The following is a 14,444-nucleotide window of genomic DNA, read 5'->3' as shown; positions in this document are numbered from 1 at the left end:
TTATTAGTAATGCTGTAAAATCACTGGACTGATCTGGGATCAGTTATTTTTTGTGACAGGGCTGGAATCCAGAGATATCGGTTCTGCCAATATACCAAACTGAATACAGTAACTAGGCCTGCATTAAATGACTGCACTCATTTTAACGTTCTGGTTTGATTGTGATTTATGTGTTATGTAAGGGTTTCCATAATGAGTAAATTGCTGAACTACATCAGCCATAAATTAATTGTTGCCCTACAGTAAAATCTGCTTCAAACAAATTTGGTAAATGTATCCCGCTCTTCGGCATTCATTTATTATATTAGAAGTACCACTAAAAGACAACAGGATTATTATTTGACATAAAACATTGAAGGTACTGATCGGAAAAGACACAAATAAGCAACATTTTCCAAATACACTTTGTAGAATTATTTGAATCGTTTATTGTCTTTAAGACAGTACATAAATATACAGTGCATTACAGAAATATTAAAGCCATATATTTGATGCTTGACTTAGAATCACAGACATCGCCAGCATCCACTCAAGTATTTAAGCGTCTACAGACTTCTATTAAATTAAAAATGATTTCCATGTCAATACAAAAGAGCACTGTCACTGTATCCGCATCCGATATATTCACATCAATTGTCTAGGCGGCGCAACCTACATTAACGTCCATGAATAGCTGAAAATAATTTAGCATCAGAACGGCAATTAGTGTATGTCACGATATGTAGTGTAGGTCACAACCCCTTATTTTTTTCCAGACATCTTTGTCTTTCAGTTAAACATAGTCTTTCATTTCCATGAGGACAGAAAGTGCCCATCAATTACAGATATTAATTAGCAGGTTATTGGTTGATTCTGAGATTCAATGAGACAATGAACATGATCACAAAATCCTTAAGCACTAAGAATGGCATGCATCTATTGCTGCGGTGCCAAACGTGCCGCTTACTCCACTACACAACCTCATCAAACACAGAAGAGAGGGAACACGCTGAAAGCATTTCCAAATAGCTGCGTGTTAATAAAATACAGCAAAAAAATAAACAAAACCTATATATAAAAATGCTGCTCACCAAAATGACAGAAAAAGCATACTTCATTACTTGTATTAATCAGCCCGGTCTATAGTAAAGTTTTATTTCAGGTAATGTGATGGCACTTTTTCAGTTGATATGGTCACTTTGCAGATATACAAAACCAGCGGTATTCTGGCAGATGTCTAACACACAAGGAGGCACAAGATTTTGCTTCTTTTTTGTCTAATTAAAACCAGCGAGCCTGTTCAAACTACAAATAAATTCAGTACTGACATATTTTGTTTTAAAAAGCGTTGAACGCAATTGATGTATTTATTCAATCTAAGTGTTTATATTACAAACATGATCTAATAAGATTTATTTCTTTTTTCGATTGCTGTTCGGGGATAGAGCCACAGATTCTTTAGCAAGTTTGTACTTGGTCTCAAGCCGACGACGATCACAGTGTAAGAAAAAGTCACAAGAAGTCTAAAGGGTTCCTTCAAGCATTCAAGTTCAAGATTAAGGACATTGCAAGGTTTTTGGTGGTATCAGAGCAATCAGACAGGAAGAATGTTGGATTCAAATTAAAAGGAGCTAAAGAATCATTTCTGGTGTAATTTGACCAACGCAAAAAATAAAATGTCGGAGAACCGATAAGATAAAGCACTGTTTTGTACGTAATGTGCCAAAAACTGTGGGGTAGGATGCTCAATAAAGCTTAGAATCAAAATAAAAACTAAAATATGGCCTGACATAAAGAGAGAATTGATTTAATCAGGCTTCTAATGTTAAGACTAAACCTTTTGACACTTAAGCATTTGTAATAGAATCCAAAATTGACAAAAGGCATTGTTAATGCATTAAATCACTCCAAACTGAGAAGCTCCACGTCGAAGATGAGGGTCGCATTTGGGGGAATAATCCCGGGATGGCCTTTATTACCGTAGGCAAAATCAGGTGAACAGGTCAGCTTTGCACGCTGGCCCACACTCATCTAAAAGTCACAAAAACATCAGCATGAATTATGTGAATTAAGTGCTTCATTAAGAAATAATTTAACCTCAGTTTAACTCGAAACATATGATAAGTGATCATTTAAGTGGCCAGAACCACGTACCTGTGCAATTCCTTCCTCCCAGCCACGGATAACTTCCTGTTTACCAATCTTGAACTTAAATGGCTTGTCACGGTCACGGGAAGAGTCGAACTTCCGTCCATCTGTCAGAGAGCCTGAAGATTTAAGAGGAAAGGGACGAGGCCAGAAAACAGGAAATGAGGTTAGAGCGTCGGATAAATGGGCTACTTTATTATAGTTCTGCTCTATCGGGGAGATTTTCCCATCTCTCTAGAGAAGAGAGTCACCACAAAGCAGGAATCGGTTGCATTCGTTAAGCATGGATCTACTGTACAAGGTAATTCTCTTTAGAATTAGTTCTTCCTGACCTGTTGCTATGACTCGATACGAGTATAAATCAAGTTCACAGGCAGAATATCTCCCACTCTTCTTCCCGTGCAATAAAGAAATAATGAGATGGAAGCCCTGAAGCACAAGGTGGAAATTAGTTTGGAGTGCTTTACCTCGCCGCGTCCAATTTCTTCTTTATTTTCTCACTGCTCTACATGTACGTTTGTGGCCTTTTTGTCTTCGGTTTTTATTTATCGCTTTAGTAAATAAAAAAAGTCATCGAGAAATCATAGAAAAGTTTTTGTAAAAATCGGAATAAGTCATTTTAAGAGAGAGAGAGAGAGAGAGAGAGAGAGAGAGAGAGAGAGAGAGAGGCAAACATGATCAAAAAAATCATAAACAAAAGACAAAATGCAACAAAAAAAAGAAAAAGAAGATCGTGAAAATGTAATGAACCGTTCAGTGTGGGCTTTTTTGGCACAATGTTGAATATTAAATAGTGCAAGCAGCCTATGCAAGATGGCAGGCCGTTTGTCAACTGTAATAATGATTTAACTGTATGAAAAACTTTCCGAGATTCAATTAACTATTTAATCATCAAATAATCTACTTGGCAGAATAGGATTTCTCGGTTAGCGATTAAAAGCCAATCACAACATCCCAGGGGTCGACTTAGTCGGTCCAGACAGTGATAATCCATCTGTCCGACGCCGTCAGCCTCGCTATCCAACAAAGACCGACTCGGTCTGTAAGATCCGTTCAGTCTCAGTCTCAGTCTCAGCTGTCAGATGAGGATCACGTCTGTGCGTGCAAACAATACCCAACTAATAACGCGCAACGGCTTTATTTGTTTGTCTTCCTCTGCACATTGTAGCGCTGCATCTTCACAGCACTCCCACTCTCCGGATGAAGCTTTTAAACGCGGATAACGCGTCAGTTTTAAAATACGCGTTAACATTTTTTCAAGTCGCTATTTACCACACACAAAAATCCACATTCGTGCTCAAAAATCAGCACACCCCACCAAGAACACAACAACAACAACAACAACTGGTATTCAACTCACCGACATAATGCACCACACAGGTCTGTCCTTTTTTGGGGAAAGTCCTCCCTGCGAAAGCCGCGCGAGGAAAAACAGGGAGCAGGAGGACAGAGCAATAAGATAACGCCGTTAAACGCACGCAACTTCACAGATAACACGCCACTTCACGTAACAGACGCTGCGATTCGAGTGACTTTACCGTCTCCGGGGGTTATGGTCTCGAGCTCCACTCCCATTTCGTCCGTGTCGCGCGCGGTGTGTTTCTGAAGAGCCCTGCTGCACGGCGTCTCTCTCTCACAGCTGTTCGCGGGCGGAGAGGAGCGATGCTGGCGGGTCACGTGACCGCGGGGAGAGGGTCCAATAGCGGCGCACTAATTCAACATAAATCCCGCTGATGACAAACGCGACCCCTCTCCTTTGTTAGTGAAAGATGCGGTTAGCCTGTTGTTTTAAAAAGTACTTTTAAACGCTATTTTGTGAGCACAAAAAAAGAAAATATGGATGAATCCCCCAGCCTTCAGCACGTCGTATTATGTAACGTGCTCTCAACACCCATTTCATCTTGAGTGTTGTGATGTGGGTGAGTGACTGGAGCAGCGCGGATACACCTCCCACGCCCCCTCCGCGAACAACACGTCAAGTCACCTAAAGCGTGTTAAACGGCCACAGGGGGGCGCAGTGAGCAACACGAGACAATGCAGATGCTCGCAGTTGATGTTGATGCATTTTTACACCATCACCGTGGAATACAAGCGCCGTTACAAACACTTAGACTAGCTGTGTGCGCTCTTTCATCGATGTAATACCCTCTCGCAGCTTACAGTTTCTCAAAACTTCGCCTCTTTGCTCTAAACTCTCACACACACAAATCACGTGCGAAACAGCATGCATTTCATGCGAAAGCAAACGCTATCTTTTACTTTCTTGTATCTTTTGACTGTGCGCTGGAGTTTGTCACAGCGCTCACTTGTACATGCATGTGTGTGTGTGTGTGTGTGTGTGTGTGTGTGTGTGTGTGTGTGGGTAGATGAAATTGGGCTGTGTCCTATATGGTGCGACATAGCAAAAAAAAAATGGTTTGCATGTTTGGTGTGGTTCTGGTGTTGTGTGACTAATAAAGATTTTTTGCAAGCAGTTGTTAAAAATGGTAAGTGTGGCATTTAAAAAGCAGTTTTTCACAAATCAAATACAAGAACATATAATGTACTAGCATTTTTTGCAGACTTAGTCTGGAGAGTGTCCCTCAAGTAGCCTACAACTTTTAGTGTGTAAGCAATTAAAAAAAAACTGTCATATGCAGTAACATTTATTAGTAAGCCATTTTATTCACTGGTTGATATAAACACATTTTACATGGCAACATTAGCTTAATATGGGTTTGAGGCAGGATTATCTGTTTGGCTGAGTATGGTACAGAAATTACACACTGCATCTTTAAGTACACTAATATCTCTCAATTCTAGTCCTGAGGGCCCCATAGCAATGCACGTTTTCAATGTCTCTTTTATTCATCTCTTTAGCAGAGATTCAGCCCAATAGAGATCTCCCTGACCTGAAAGAAGCGTGTATGTTTAGTGAGAGTCCTAACTAATGTTGGTGTCCTCAGGACTGAAAAATATTCACAATGCACAATAAAAAAAAGCCTTTACACCGAGATTAAAACAGGCCATGTTCATGATCAACATTTCAGCAGTGTTACAAAAGTAGTGAAAGCCACTCATTACTTCATAGGCTTAGTTCTTCTTCTCCTTTCAAGCCAGTCTCTGTCCTGTGTATGTCAAGAAAACACACATAATGACAAAAGATAATAAAGCTATTGCAACTTGTCAAGCAAAACTGAAACAGCGTGTGAGAACAGGAACATAATACACAAGACTTTAATTTCCATAGAAGTAAATCTTGGCCTTTAGTGTGTGAGAAGTTGCTTGTGTAAAAAGCAAGCTGTGTTAACAGAAAAAAACCCACCAAAAACTGCATGATCTTTTTGATGTGAGCAATTGCTTCTGTCCCATTATCTTTTTTAAAATTCTGTAGAACGCATTAGTGTCACATGACTGAGCTAAATAAACACCTTCAGGTGGATCAAGACCTTCGATCTTCTAAATAAACAGACAAAACACATACCCTGCTTTTCTTAATGCTTCTTGGATTTTCTGTCGCTGTTCTTCGTTGATGGGGTAGAAGTAAACATCACCAAGCTGATGAGCAGCAGGCAGATTGGCACAGGAAAAAGCACCTTCAGAGAGTGTATGACCTCTGGATTGTGTTTACAAGCACCAGGCTTGTATCCTACAAAACTGAAGAGTTAGGGAAGGAGAACGTCACATGAAGATTTCACGTGAAGCTGCAGGTTTAGAGGGGTTCAAAAAAGATGTGGTACACAGATGTGAAAATCTGATTAGAGAAAGCTCTTACTGTAAAACCAAAGTAGAGACTCCAACAGACATGCCTCCTCCGAATTTGTTGAAGAAAACGTAGCAGGAGTAGAACAATGGTTCTAGATCGTGGCATGATGGGTTCTTAACTTTAAAGTCATCCACTACATCTGGCAACATTGACCTAATAAATAAACAATTTAGTTATACAGTATATACATATACATTTCATATACTGTACACACACACACACACACACACACACACACATAAGTATATATACTATCACTAGCCACTTTATTAGATAAACAATTTTCAACTGCTAATTGATGCAGACGTCCAATCATCCAAACAACTCAATGCATTTAGACATCTAGGCATGGTCACAATGAGTTGCTGAAGCCTAAACTGAGCTTCAGAATTGGAAAAAAAGGTGATTTAAGTCACACTGAATTTCAGAAACTTCTGACCTACAGGGATTTTCCTTGCATAACCATTTCTAGAGTTTACAGAGAATGGTCCAAATAAAAGAAAATAGCTAGAGGCAGTTCTGTGGTTAAAAACGCATTGCTGATGACAGAATTCAGAAGAGAATATCCAGACTGGTTCAAGCTGATAGAAAGGCAACAGTAACTCAAATATAAAATATCCACAAGGTACACAGAAGAGCAACTCTGATACGCACAAGCGTCAAACCTTGACGCAGGTGGGCTACAGGTCACTCCTGTCAGATAAGAAGAGGAAACCGAGGCTATGACCTGCACGGGCTCAGTAAAATTGGACAACAGAAGATCTGGTCTGATGAGTCTAAATTGTGATCGGATTTTGGTATGATGTCATTCTGAATTGACCAATTGTTATAATGATGAACACATCGTGCAGCTAATTCCCAGCTGAGCACCATCTAATGTAGAGTAGTATTTCAGTAATGCACAAGGAAAACATTGGCGGGAATATGTGTGTCTTGGTGGAGCAAGGGCTTTAGCAGTAAAACAGATGATACATGAGAGTTAAATTACCAAGGGAGTAGATAGAGGGCTGCCAGACTTGCACCAGCTACCATGGACATAATAATGAAGACAGGTAAATTACTTTTCACTAGGGATATCACAGTTAGAGCTGGGATATAAATCTGTAGAGAAGAGGAGAAAGAGGGTCAAAAAGTGGAAACTATTTCAGTTATTTGTAGTTGTAAGAGCACTCCCATTTCCTTTCTCTGCAGCCATGAATAATCTTTTTAGAAACATAGAGCGGTGCTCACTGATAGGCCGATGAATATGGTGGTCTTCTTGCCTTTTTTGACCAGTAGTGTCTGCCACATTGGGATGGATATTAATGGCGATGTCTGCCCAAGAAAAGATTAATAAATAAAATTTTATGGTTTACATATTGTACACGTGAGACCGTTCCAAAATGTTTAATGTGTTGTGCTTTGATATAATTATAGAATTAAATTAATTTAATATCATTTGCTTTATATCATAAAATTTAAATAAAAAGTAAAATAAAAATCTATATTATTTATTTTTAAAAATACCCTGGTTATAAAAAAAGTAGTTTATAGAGTTTAGATCAGGTAGAAATGGCTCCTTGAAATAATGAATCCCTCACCAGTAATATGAGAACAAGATGTTGGAAATATGCTCCCATATTCGCTGCGTGAGTACAGAAGAGGGCGAAATTCCCTTGAGCCATCTGAAACAAATATTAAACCCACTTGTGTGACTAATGTCAAAACTATCAAACACACCTAGGCATTTTTCAAGGCAATACGATTATGCTCTTTTGGTATTTTGATGTTTAACAACTATTACAATACATTCATAATTCAAACAGAACAACTTCTGACCTGGAAGGCTAGTGAAGCAAACAGGAAGCCAAATACAAGCCGCACATATGGAGTGTGTCCCACCATCAACTTTATACCAGTTAGATAGGGGACATTTACGCTGTCCAGTTTACTCAGAGGGGCTGAATAAGAATAAACATTTGCAAATCATGATTAACTTAGAAGTCAATGGGCAAAATACATTGCATGGTCAAAAAGGTTGCACTCTAATATTTAGTTTTGACTTGCAGTGCATTTTTACGACAGTTTTTTGATGACAGACTTTTTTTTGACAGACTTTTAATGGGGTTATGGTCAGGACCCAGTGATGGCCGATTCATACATTAAAATGATTCTTCATGCTCACTGAACCTTTCTTTCACACTTTAATCCTGATCCTTCTGTTAAACCCGAAACAGGCTTCCTAGGATCTTCCAACCTGGTTGTTTAAGGAATTAAAAGCAAACACATAACCTGCCAAAAGCACTGCAATAACTACCAAAACTGCTATCTGCTATGTAAATAAACAACTTCTATGGCAACATTCTTTTGGCAAGGCAGTTTATTTATGTTTCAAAATTACTGAGGCACAATTAGCAAAGTCTGAAAGAACATGTGGGACACCAAACAACAGATGTTAGCATTTTAACTCGTGTAAACTCATCTGGACCTACCCAACTGTTCCTTCACACCAAGAAAGAGGACGAGGCAGCACAGAAAGTACAGCAATCCCAATACTAATGCTCCAGTCAAATACGCTTTTCTCTGTAGAAATTAAAAGGCAAATCACAACGTACATTTCCCTGCTTCAATAAAGAACAAATTTCAGTACATATTCATAGGATGTTCTCTGTGCCTCACTGTATTTCGTAGAGCGTCAGATATGCCATCCAGAGATTCAGTATAGTTCCCAGAAAACCCTTCCGTGGCGTTCTGTAAACTGCAGGCGTGTGTCCTCTTGGCATGGTGCACTCCCACTATCTGACCCTGAATGGCAGCTCCCGCCAGTGTAGCGAACACTTCCATGCCCATTCCTGTATCGTGAGAGAGAACAAAGCTCCTGACGTGTCTCTTTTACATAGGAAACAGATCTCGGTTAAGGTTACAATCTATATATGTCAACATTTCTGCTCTCTACTTCCACTATATCTGTATTAATAACAATAAAAAGGTTGGAGAAAGGATGTTTTTTGCTGGTGACAAGATTATCGTCATGCATAACAGAGACCCATTGTTTTCTGTCAGTAAAACATTTTGTCCTTATTTCTTTTCGGATGTCCTTTTTGAAACCAACATGTATTTTTGTAAGCCGTTTCATCAAACTCTAACTCAATCAGTGAAGATTCAAGACGGCTGACTTTGCAACAAAACCCTACAAAATAGGATACATGGCAATTCTTTCAACTAACTGCAGTTATATTTTCTTACTGTATCCAGTGGCCGAGTCTCGATCCTTCTGATTCCCCCCCAGAAACATGTTTAGGGAAGAATATGGCACATGGTAGCACTAAACATGATAGAGACAGGAAAAAATAGCTTTAGTGTCAGTTATGAATCATATAACACTATAGTGATGAGTACTATATCTAATTTTGGAGTAAAGTATCATCAAGAGCTGGGCATCATTATGACACTGTATATTTGTTTGTAATGTACGCTAAATGTGCATTCCAGTGTATTATTGTATATTCTGTTCCAAAAATGTATTTAAACATCTCCCTATGCAGGAAATGTCCTTAACAGCCAAACGTCTTTTATTGTAAATCTGTAAAACAGCAGTTAGCACAGTGGGCAGATAAAGGTAATAGTGGTCTTACACTCATGAAGGTGTCAAACAGACAGCACCATGTGAAGTACCAGCCGAAACTGAAGCCAGAGGACATGGTGTCCTGTGGGGTATACCAGAGCATAACGTATGATAGGACCCCAAGTGGCATCGAGAACACAATCCTAAATAAAGAGCGAAGTTGAGCACAGAGCAGACATGCGACACAATTTTGCATCTTTAAAAAAATCTCTTTGAGGACAGTATATTTAGGCTGCACAATTAATACATTTTCTGATTGCAATTTTCAATAATTTATTCGTTCAAAGTGGCAATTAAACGTTCAAAGTCTACTATGTACAAAGATACAGCAATGAAACGGTTAATCCAAACCATCAAGACACACACACACACACACCTATACACAACGATATATGAAACCTCAGTAACACTTTCAATAAGGTTTCAGCTAATAACTTATAAGCTATATTAATTAGCATGAACATTTATTATATAGCATTTATTCTACACACCACAGCTATAGTTGCTTATTAGTTTTTAACATCACATAAGTTAACATGAACAATATTAATATGGCATTTGTGAATCTTAGTTAATATTATGTTCAAGATTGAGTTTTTTGCTAACATAAACTGTAGAAATTTGTTGTTCACACTTAGGTTGTTAGTTGTGAATTAGCTAATGTTAAAACTATATTATTTAACTACTAGTTAACATGAACAATAATGATATAACATTTATTAACGTTAATTAAAAGCAAGTTTAAAACGTATTAATACTTTTACTAATAATTTTTATATTTAAAGTTGTATTGCAATATTAGTTTATGTACTTTAAATTAACATTTAATTTTAGTATCAAGTAGCATTAAAAAAGATTATTAAATGATTTTAAATATATTGTTATTATGTAATTTGATATTTTTCATTTTCGAAAGGTTTCTGAGCATCATAAAGTTATGAAACTAACCATACTTCATCAGAATGACGTGTGTGCTGTAAGTAAAAAGTTTTAAAGTATTTGGATAATGGACTTTTAACACAATAAGACACTTACTGCTATCTATATTAGCTTCACTTCCAAAAAATCATTATTGCAACACCATTCAAGCTATCCAAAAGCTGTTCGCAGTTTAAGTTTCTCAATATATTGTCAACACGTAGAATTGCTTGAATTCACAAATTTCAGATTTCGGTTGTTTTCAGCTTGTTTATGTTCATGTAAAAACACGGCATGCAGCTGCTTCAAACAATGGCATAAACATTATTCAGTGTAAATGGGGATAATCGCAATTAATAATTGCAATTTATATGATCGGTAATATGAGCAGCAGCCTCTGGTCAAACTGTGAAATATGTAAAGCAGTTGAGGATGTGCTTTGCACAAAGTCTGATGCAAACCAGTCCACTCACCAAGGGATAAGTTTGCCAATTCTGGTCCGGCCACTCTTACTCACGGCATATCCTATCAGAGGATCTGTAACAGCATCCCAAGCCCGACCAAGGAAGAGAATGATGGATGCAGAGAAAGCTTCCATCTATAACAAACACATAGACACAAGAAAATTCGTCTTTACAAAATTGTTGTATCCCATTTACGTTACAGAACGTCTCATGCAGTGTGAAAACGCACTTACGTATAAAATGATTTATTAAAATTTTAATTATTTAAAGCACACAACGTATTAACTTTCACAGGATCTTTGACATGTTCATTTGACTTCCTGTGCTATAAGTTCAGCTAAACACTGTTGAATGTGGCATGCAAACATAACATGCAAATTCACACAGTTATGGCGGACCATGATGAGGCCTCATGAATTTTATAAATGCTCAGCTGTTCAATGATTTTAGAAGCACGGATCACACAGTGATTGTGTTTCACAAACAGCCCTAAAACAGCCCAAGTGAATGCCCGAGGTTTGATGCTACAATCTCCAGACCCATCAAAATAACTAATGCGAGTAAAGACCAAGACCAGACCAGTTTTAATGCCTCATTATTGTTTGTGTTATCTTTCACATTCCATTTTAATGGAAAGTGAAAACTCAGTAAAGCGATACAGCTGATTGCATCAAGTTCAAAAGACATCAAATAATATTTTAACATGTTTACGCAGTTAAAAAGGCAGCAAATCATAATCTAAGTCATCTGTACATTTGAGTGCAAATAACACCAATGTTACAGCTGTGCCGGGTGATTTCCTGGATCACTATTATAATTACTGGGTGTGGTAGTGTTAAAAACTAAATATTTTTCCATAATATATACTTTCTTTAAAACATTAGGTCAATGTATGTATCGCGGCCTCTTTACTCATACAGATTAAATAAAAAAATAAGGCATTATATATAATGACATAACATGTATAATTGGGTATGTCTTTTTTGTGATACCAGTGAAAGACTGGTGTGAAACTGCAAGGTTTTGACTCATATGGTCCCCACCGATTCTTGATTAAGACCATGTCTTCTATCTTTTTACACTCACCTTCACAACATCCAGTAAAAAGATCTGCATGAAAAAGCCCTTGGCGTTTGCAGTCATTTGATAAGGCATTCCTCCAACTGCATAGCACAGTTTCCTGGAGAAAGGGATGCCTGGATTTTTCTGCACGGGATCAACACATAAGCGTCAACCTCTCACGTGAACGCTTTAGTGAATTAGGTTGTTATATTTCAATGTTATAATAAAGCATTGCTCCGTTCTCTAATGCTAACTGCTCAAATGCAATATTTTGCAACATCTTTTGGAGTTTCCTCTATGCTGAAAAGCCGTCATTTACATGATCAAAACCTGCGGTTTATAAAGAGTGCTGTATGAAATGTCCTACCGGTTGATTGTCGTCATTTTCTGTGGCACAGATGCTGTCGTCTGCTTGTTTGTCCAGTGCACTACGACTGTTGGCCATCGTTAAGTTGTGAAAGAGTTACCAGTTACAGCCTTTTAGTGCCTCTTATACTTGTTGCAACATGGGCGTGGGCTGTTCCTCTGCGTTGGTCCGAAAACCTCAAAACCACTCTGGTAAGCTACTTTAGCGAATAATTCTTCGACTAATAATGGAAAGCCGAAAGTCCAAAACAAATGTAGCCTATTCAGTGCCAGTGTGGTTTTTAATGTTAGTTTGAAACACCTAATTCATCATTCAGTGATGTATGAGTATATAAAGCGCTGTATATAAACACTGCGTGCAATGCCAATAGTTCAAAAAGAAAAGTTATTTTGCATGTTTGACTGATCACACCAGAGTCAGGAAATCCTCATTTTAGAACGACTTAAGTTCAACCTTAAATGTTAGGTGTTTTTTTTTTTTTATTGCATCGTCAAATCTAGGAAGTCTCTGTTATGTTGTCGTCAGTATTCAGTATTTAATTCATTGTGAGGAAGCAGCAAAACGTAGCGGTCTTTAAAAGCAAAATCAAGTGCAGAATCTTCTATCAGCGGCATTTCCTGCCATTCACCGTTGTTTCAATAAAACGTTTTTTAAAAAAACAGGGCTTAATGCGTTTTCGCCCATGAAAACTCATTAACCCCATGTTGTGATTACTGTAATTTCGAGATTCCATCTTAGAAATACAAACTGTTAACTGGGAATTACCTGCTGTACAACTGTACAAATTACACAACTATATGTTGATAGATTTGACAGGATGCGACCAGCTCTGAACGGCACATTGTCAACTTGAAAGTAATTACATGAGATGAACACAGAGAAACAGGCCTGTACTAACAGATCGGATCTCAGTCTTGGATTATACCAGACTAAACACTTGGTCTATGAGACAAGACATGATTTTAACAGGTTTTAGGTATAAGACAAAGCTCTGCTGAAAGACAAAACAGATGATGCATCTGGGGTCAGATGTGACATTATTAATGTGGAGATCTTTAGATGTGCAAGATCTGCAAAATCTAATATACTTCACTGTTTGTAGGATATTGTGACATTTACACTGATGATCCAAAATATTGACATGACATGTGCAGCCAAATTTGATGAGGTAAAACGATCTGTTCTTGTAATCAACATGTTGAATGCAGGAGAAATAGGCAGGAAGCTATGAGCAATTTGAGCATTGCAAGAATTTGTAAAAGTAATACTGAAATGCTGGAAAATTTATTTTAAGATGGTCGATGTGTTTTTTAGTTTGCTGGTCTAAGTAAAACAACAATGAACTTGCTAGATGATAATACCAGATGGTAGCTGATGACCTTTGTGGAGGAAATGGATTTTTATCTTAATCATTAGTACGTTTTTTTTGCTATACTCTATTCAATGCCTTATTAAGAGATATTTCTTGATGCCTTATCACATATTGACAGTTTTTGGGGTGTGTAAGTGCAATTTTTTGGGGTGTGTAAGCATGCTAAAAAAAGTGTGAAACACTATTTTGGACCTAGCTTCTTAGACATTTGATGCAAGACTTTTATCTGAAGCCTTTATTAAAATCGCCACAACACCCAGCTTGGACCATGCAGCAAAAAAAACAGAAATCGTGTTTGACAGCTGGATTTTCCAACAGGGGTAGAACTAAAAAGCAATCGTTCTTTCTCTGCCAGTGCTCGGGTCTCTAGCTGTGGGAGAACTGAGGAGAGCCTCCTGAAGCTGCCTGCTCATCAGGGGGTGCGAGTCGTCTGATGTCTCATGAGCGGAAGGAGCCACGTGATGTTTCTAGACCGGATACTTCTGACTGCCGTTTGTTTTACTTTACAACTAAGAAATGGAGTAACTTGTTCAAGAATCCCTGAGCAAATGCACACAGCATGAAAACAGGAAAACGTCTCGGGTTACTTGACTGTAACCCTGTTCCCTGAAAAAGCGGGAACGAGATGCTGCGCTGAATGCGCTAATGAGAACGTCTTTTGTTCGACCGGTTGTTGAAGCACGTGTGTCAAACACGCCAAAGTTTGGCTTATATAACCTCGGTCAGGTGACGTCCTACCTGATCATGAACACCTGGAGGTTATAAATAGATGTGACGCGGAAACA

The 14,444-nt window shown here is 38.2% G+C and overlaps 1 protein-coding gene and 1 pseudogene across 1 annotated transcript; both read right to left on the bottom strand.

Moving 5' to 3' along the window:
- Nucleotides 1–1,118: 1,118 nt before the first annotated feature.
- Nucleotides 1,119–4,027, bottom strand: LOC122329061 (peptidyl-prolyl cis-trans isomerase FKBP1A-like). The gene is made up of 4 exons (XM_043225266.1): nt 3,666–4,027; nt 3,488–3,535; nt 2,134–2,246; nt 1,119–2,010 (listed from the first exon to the last, which is right to left on the bottom strand). Exons 1-4 carry the CDS (start codon nt 3,700–3,702, stop codon nt 1,882–1,884), a joined length of 327 nt encoding a protein of 108 aa, XP_043081201.1. The 5' UTR covers nt 3,703–4,027; the 3' UTR covers nt 1,119–1,881.
- Nucleotides 4,028–4,771: 744 nt separating this feature from the next.
- On the bottom strand, nt 4,772–12,454 carry LOC122328449 (annotated as a pseudogene).
- Between the last annotated feature and the right edge of the window lie 1,990 nt (nt 12,455–14,444).

Source organism: Puntigrus tetrazona, chromosome 23 (assembly GCF_018831695.1).
Source record: "Puntigrus tetrazona isolate hp1 chromosome 23, ASM1883169v1, whole genome shotgun sequence".
NCBI lineage: Eukaryota > Metazoa > Chordata > Actinopteri > Cypriniformes > Cyprinidae > Puntigrus > Puntigrus tetrazona.
Note: the sequence above shows the minus strand (reverse complement) of the source record. Positions and strands in the feature narration are given on the sequence as shown.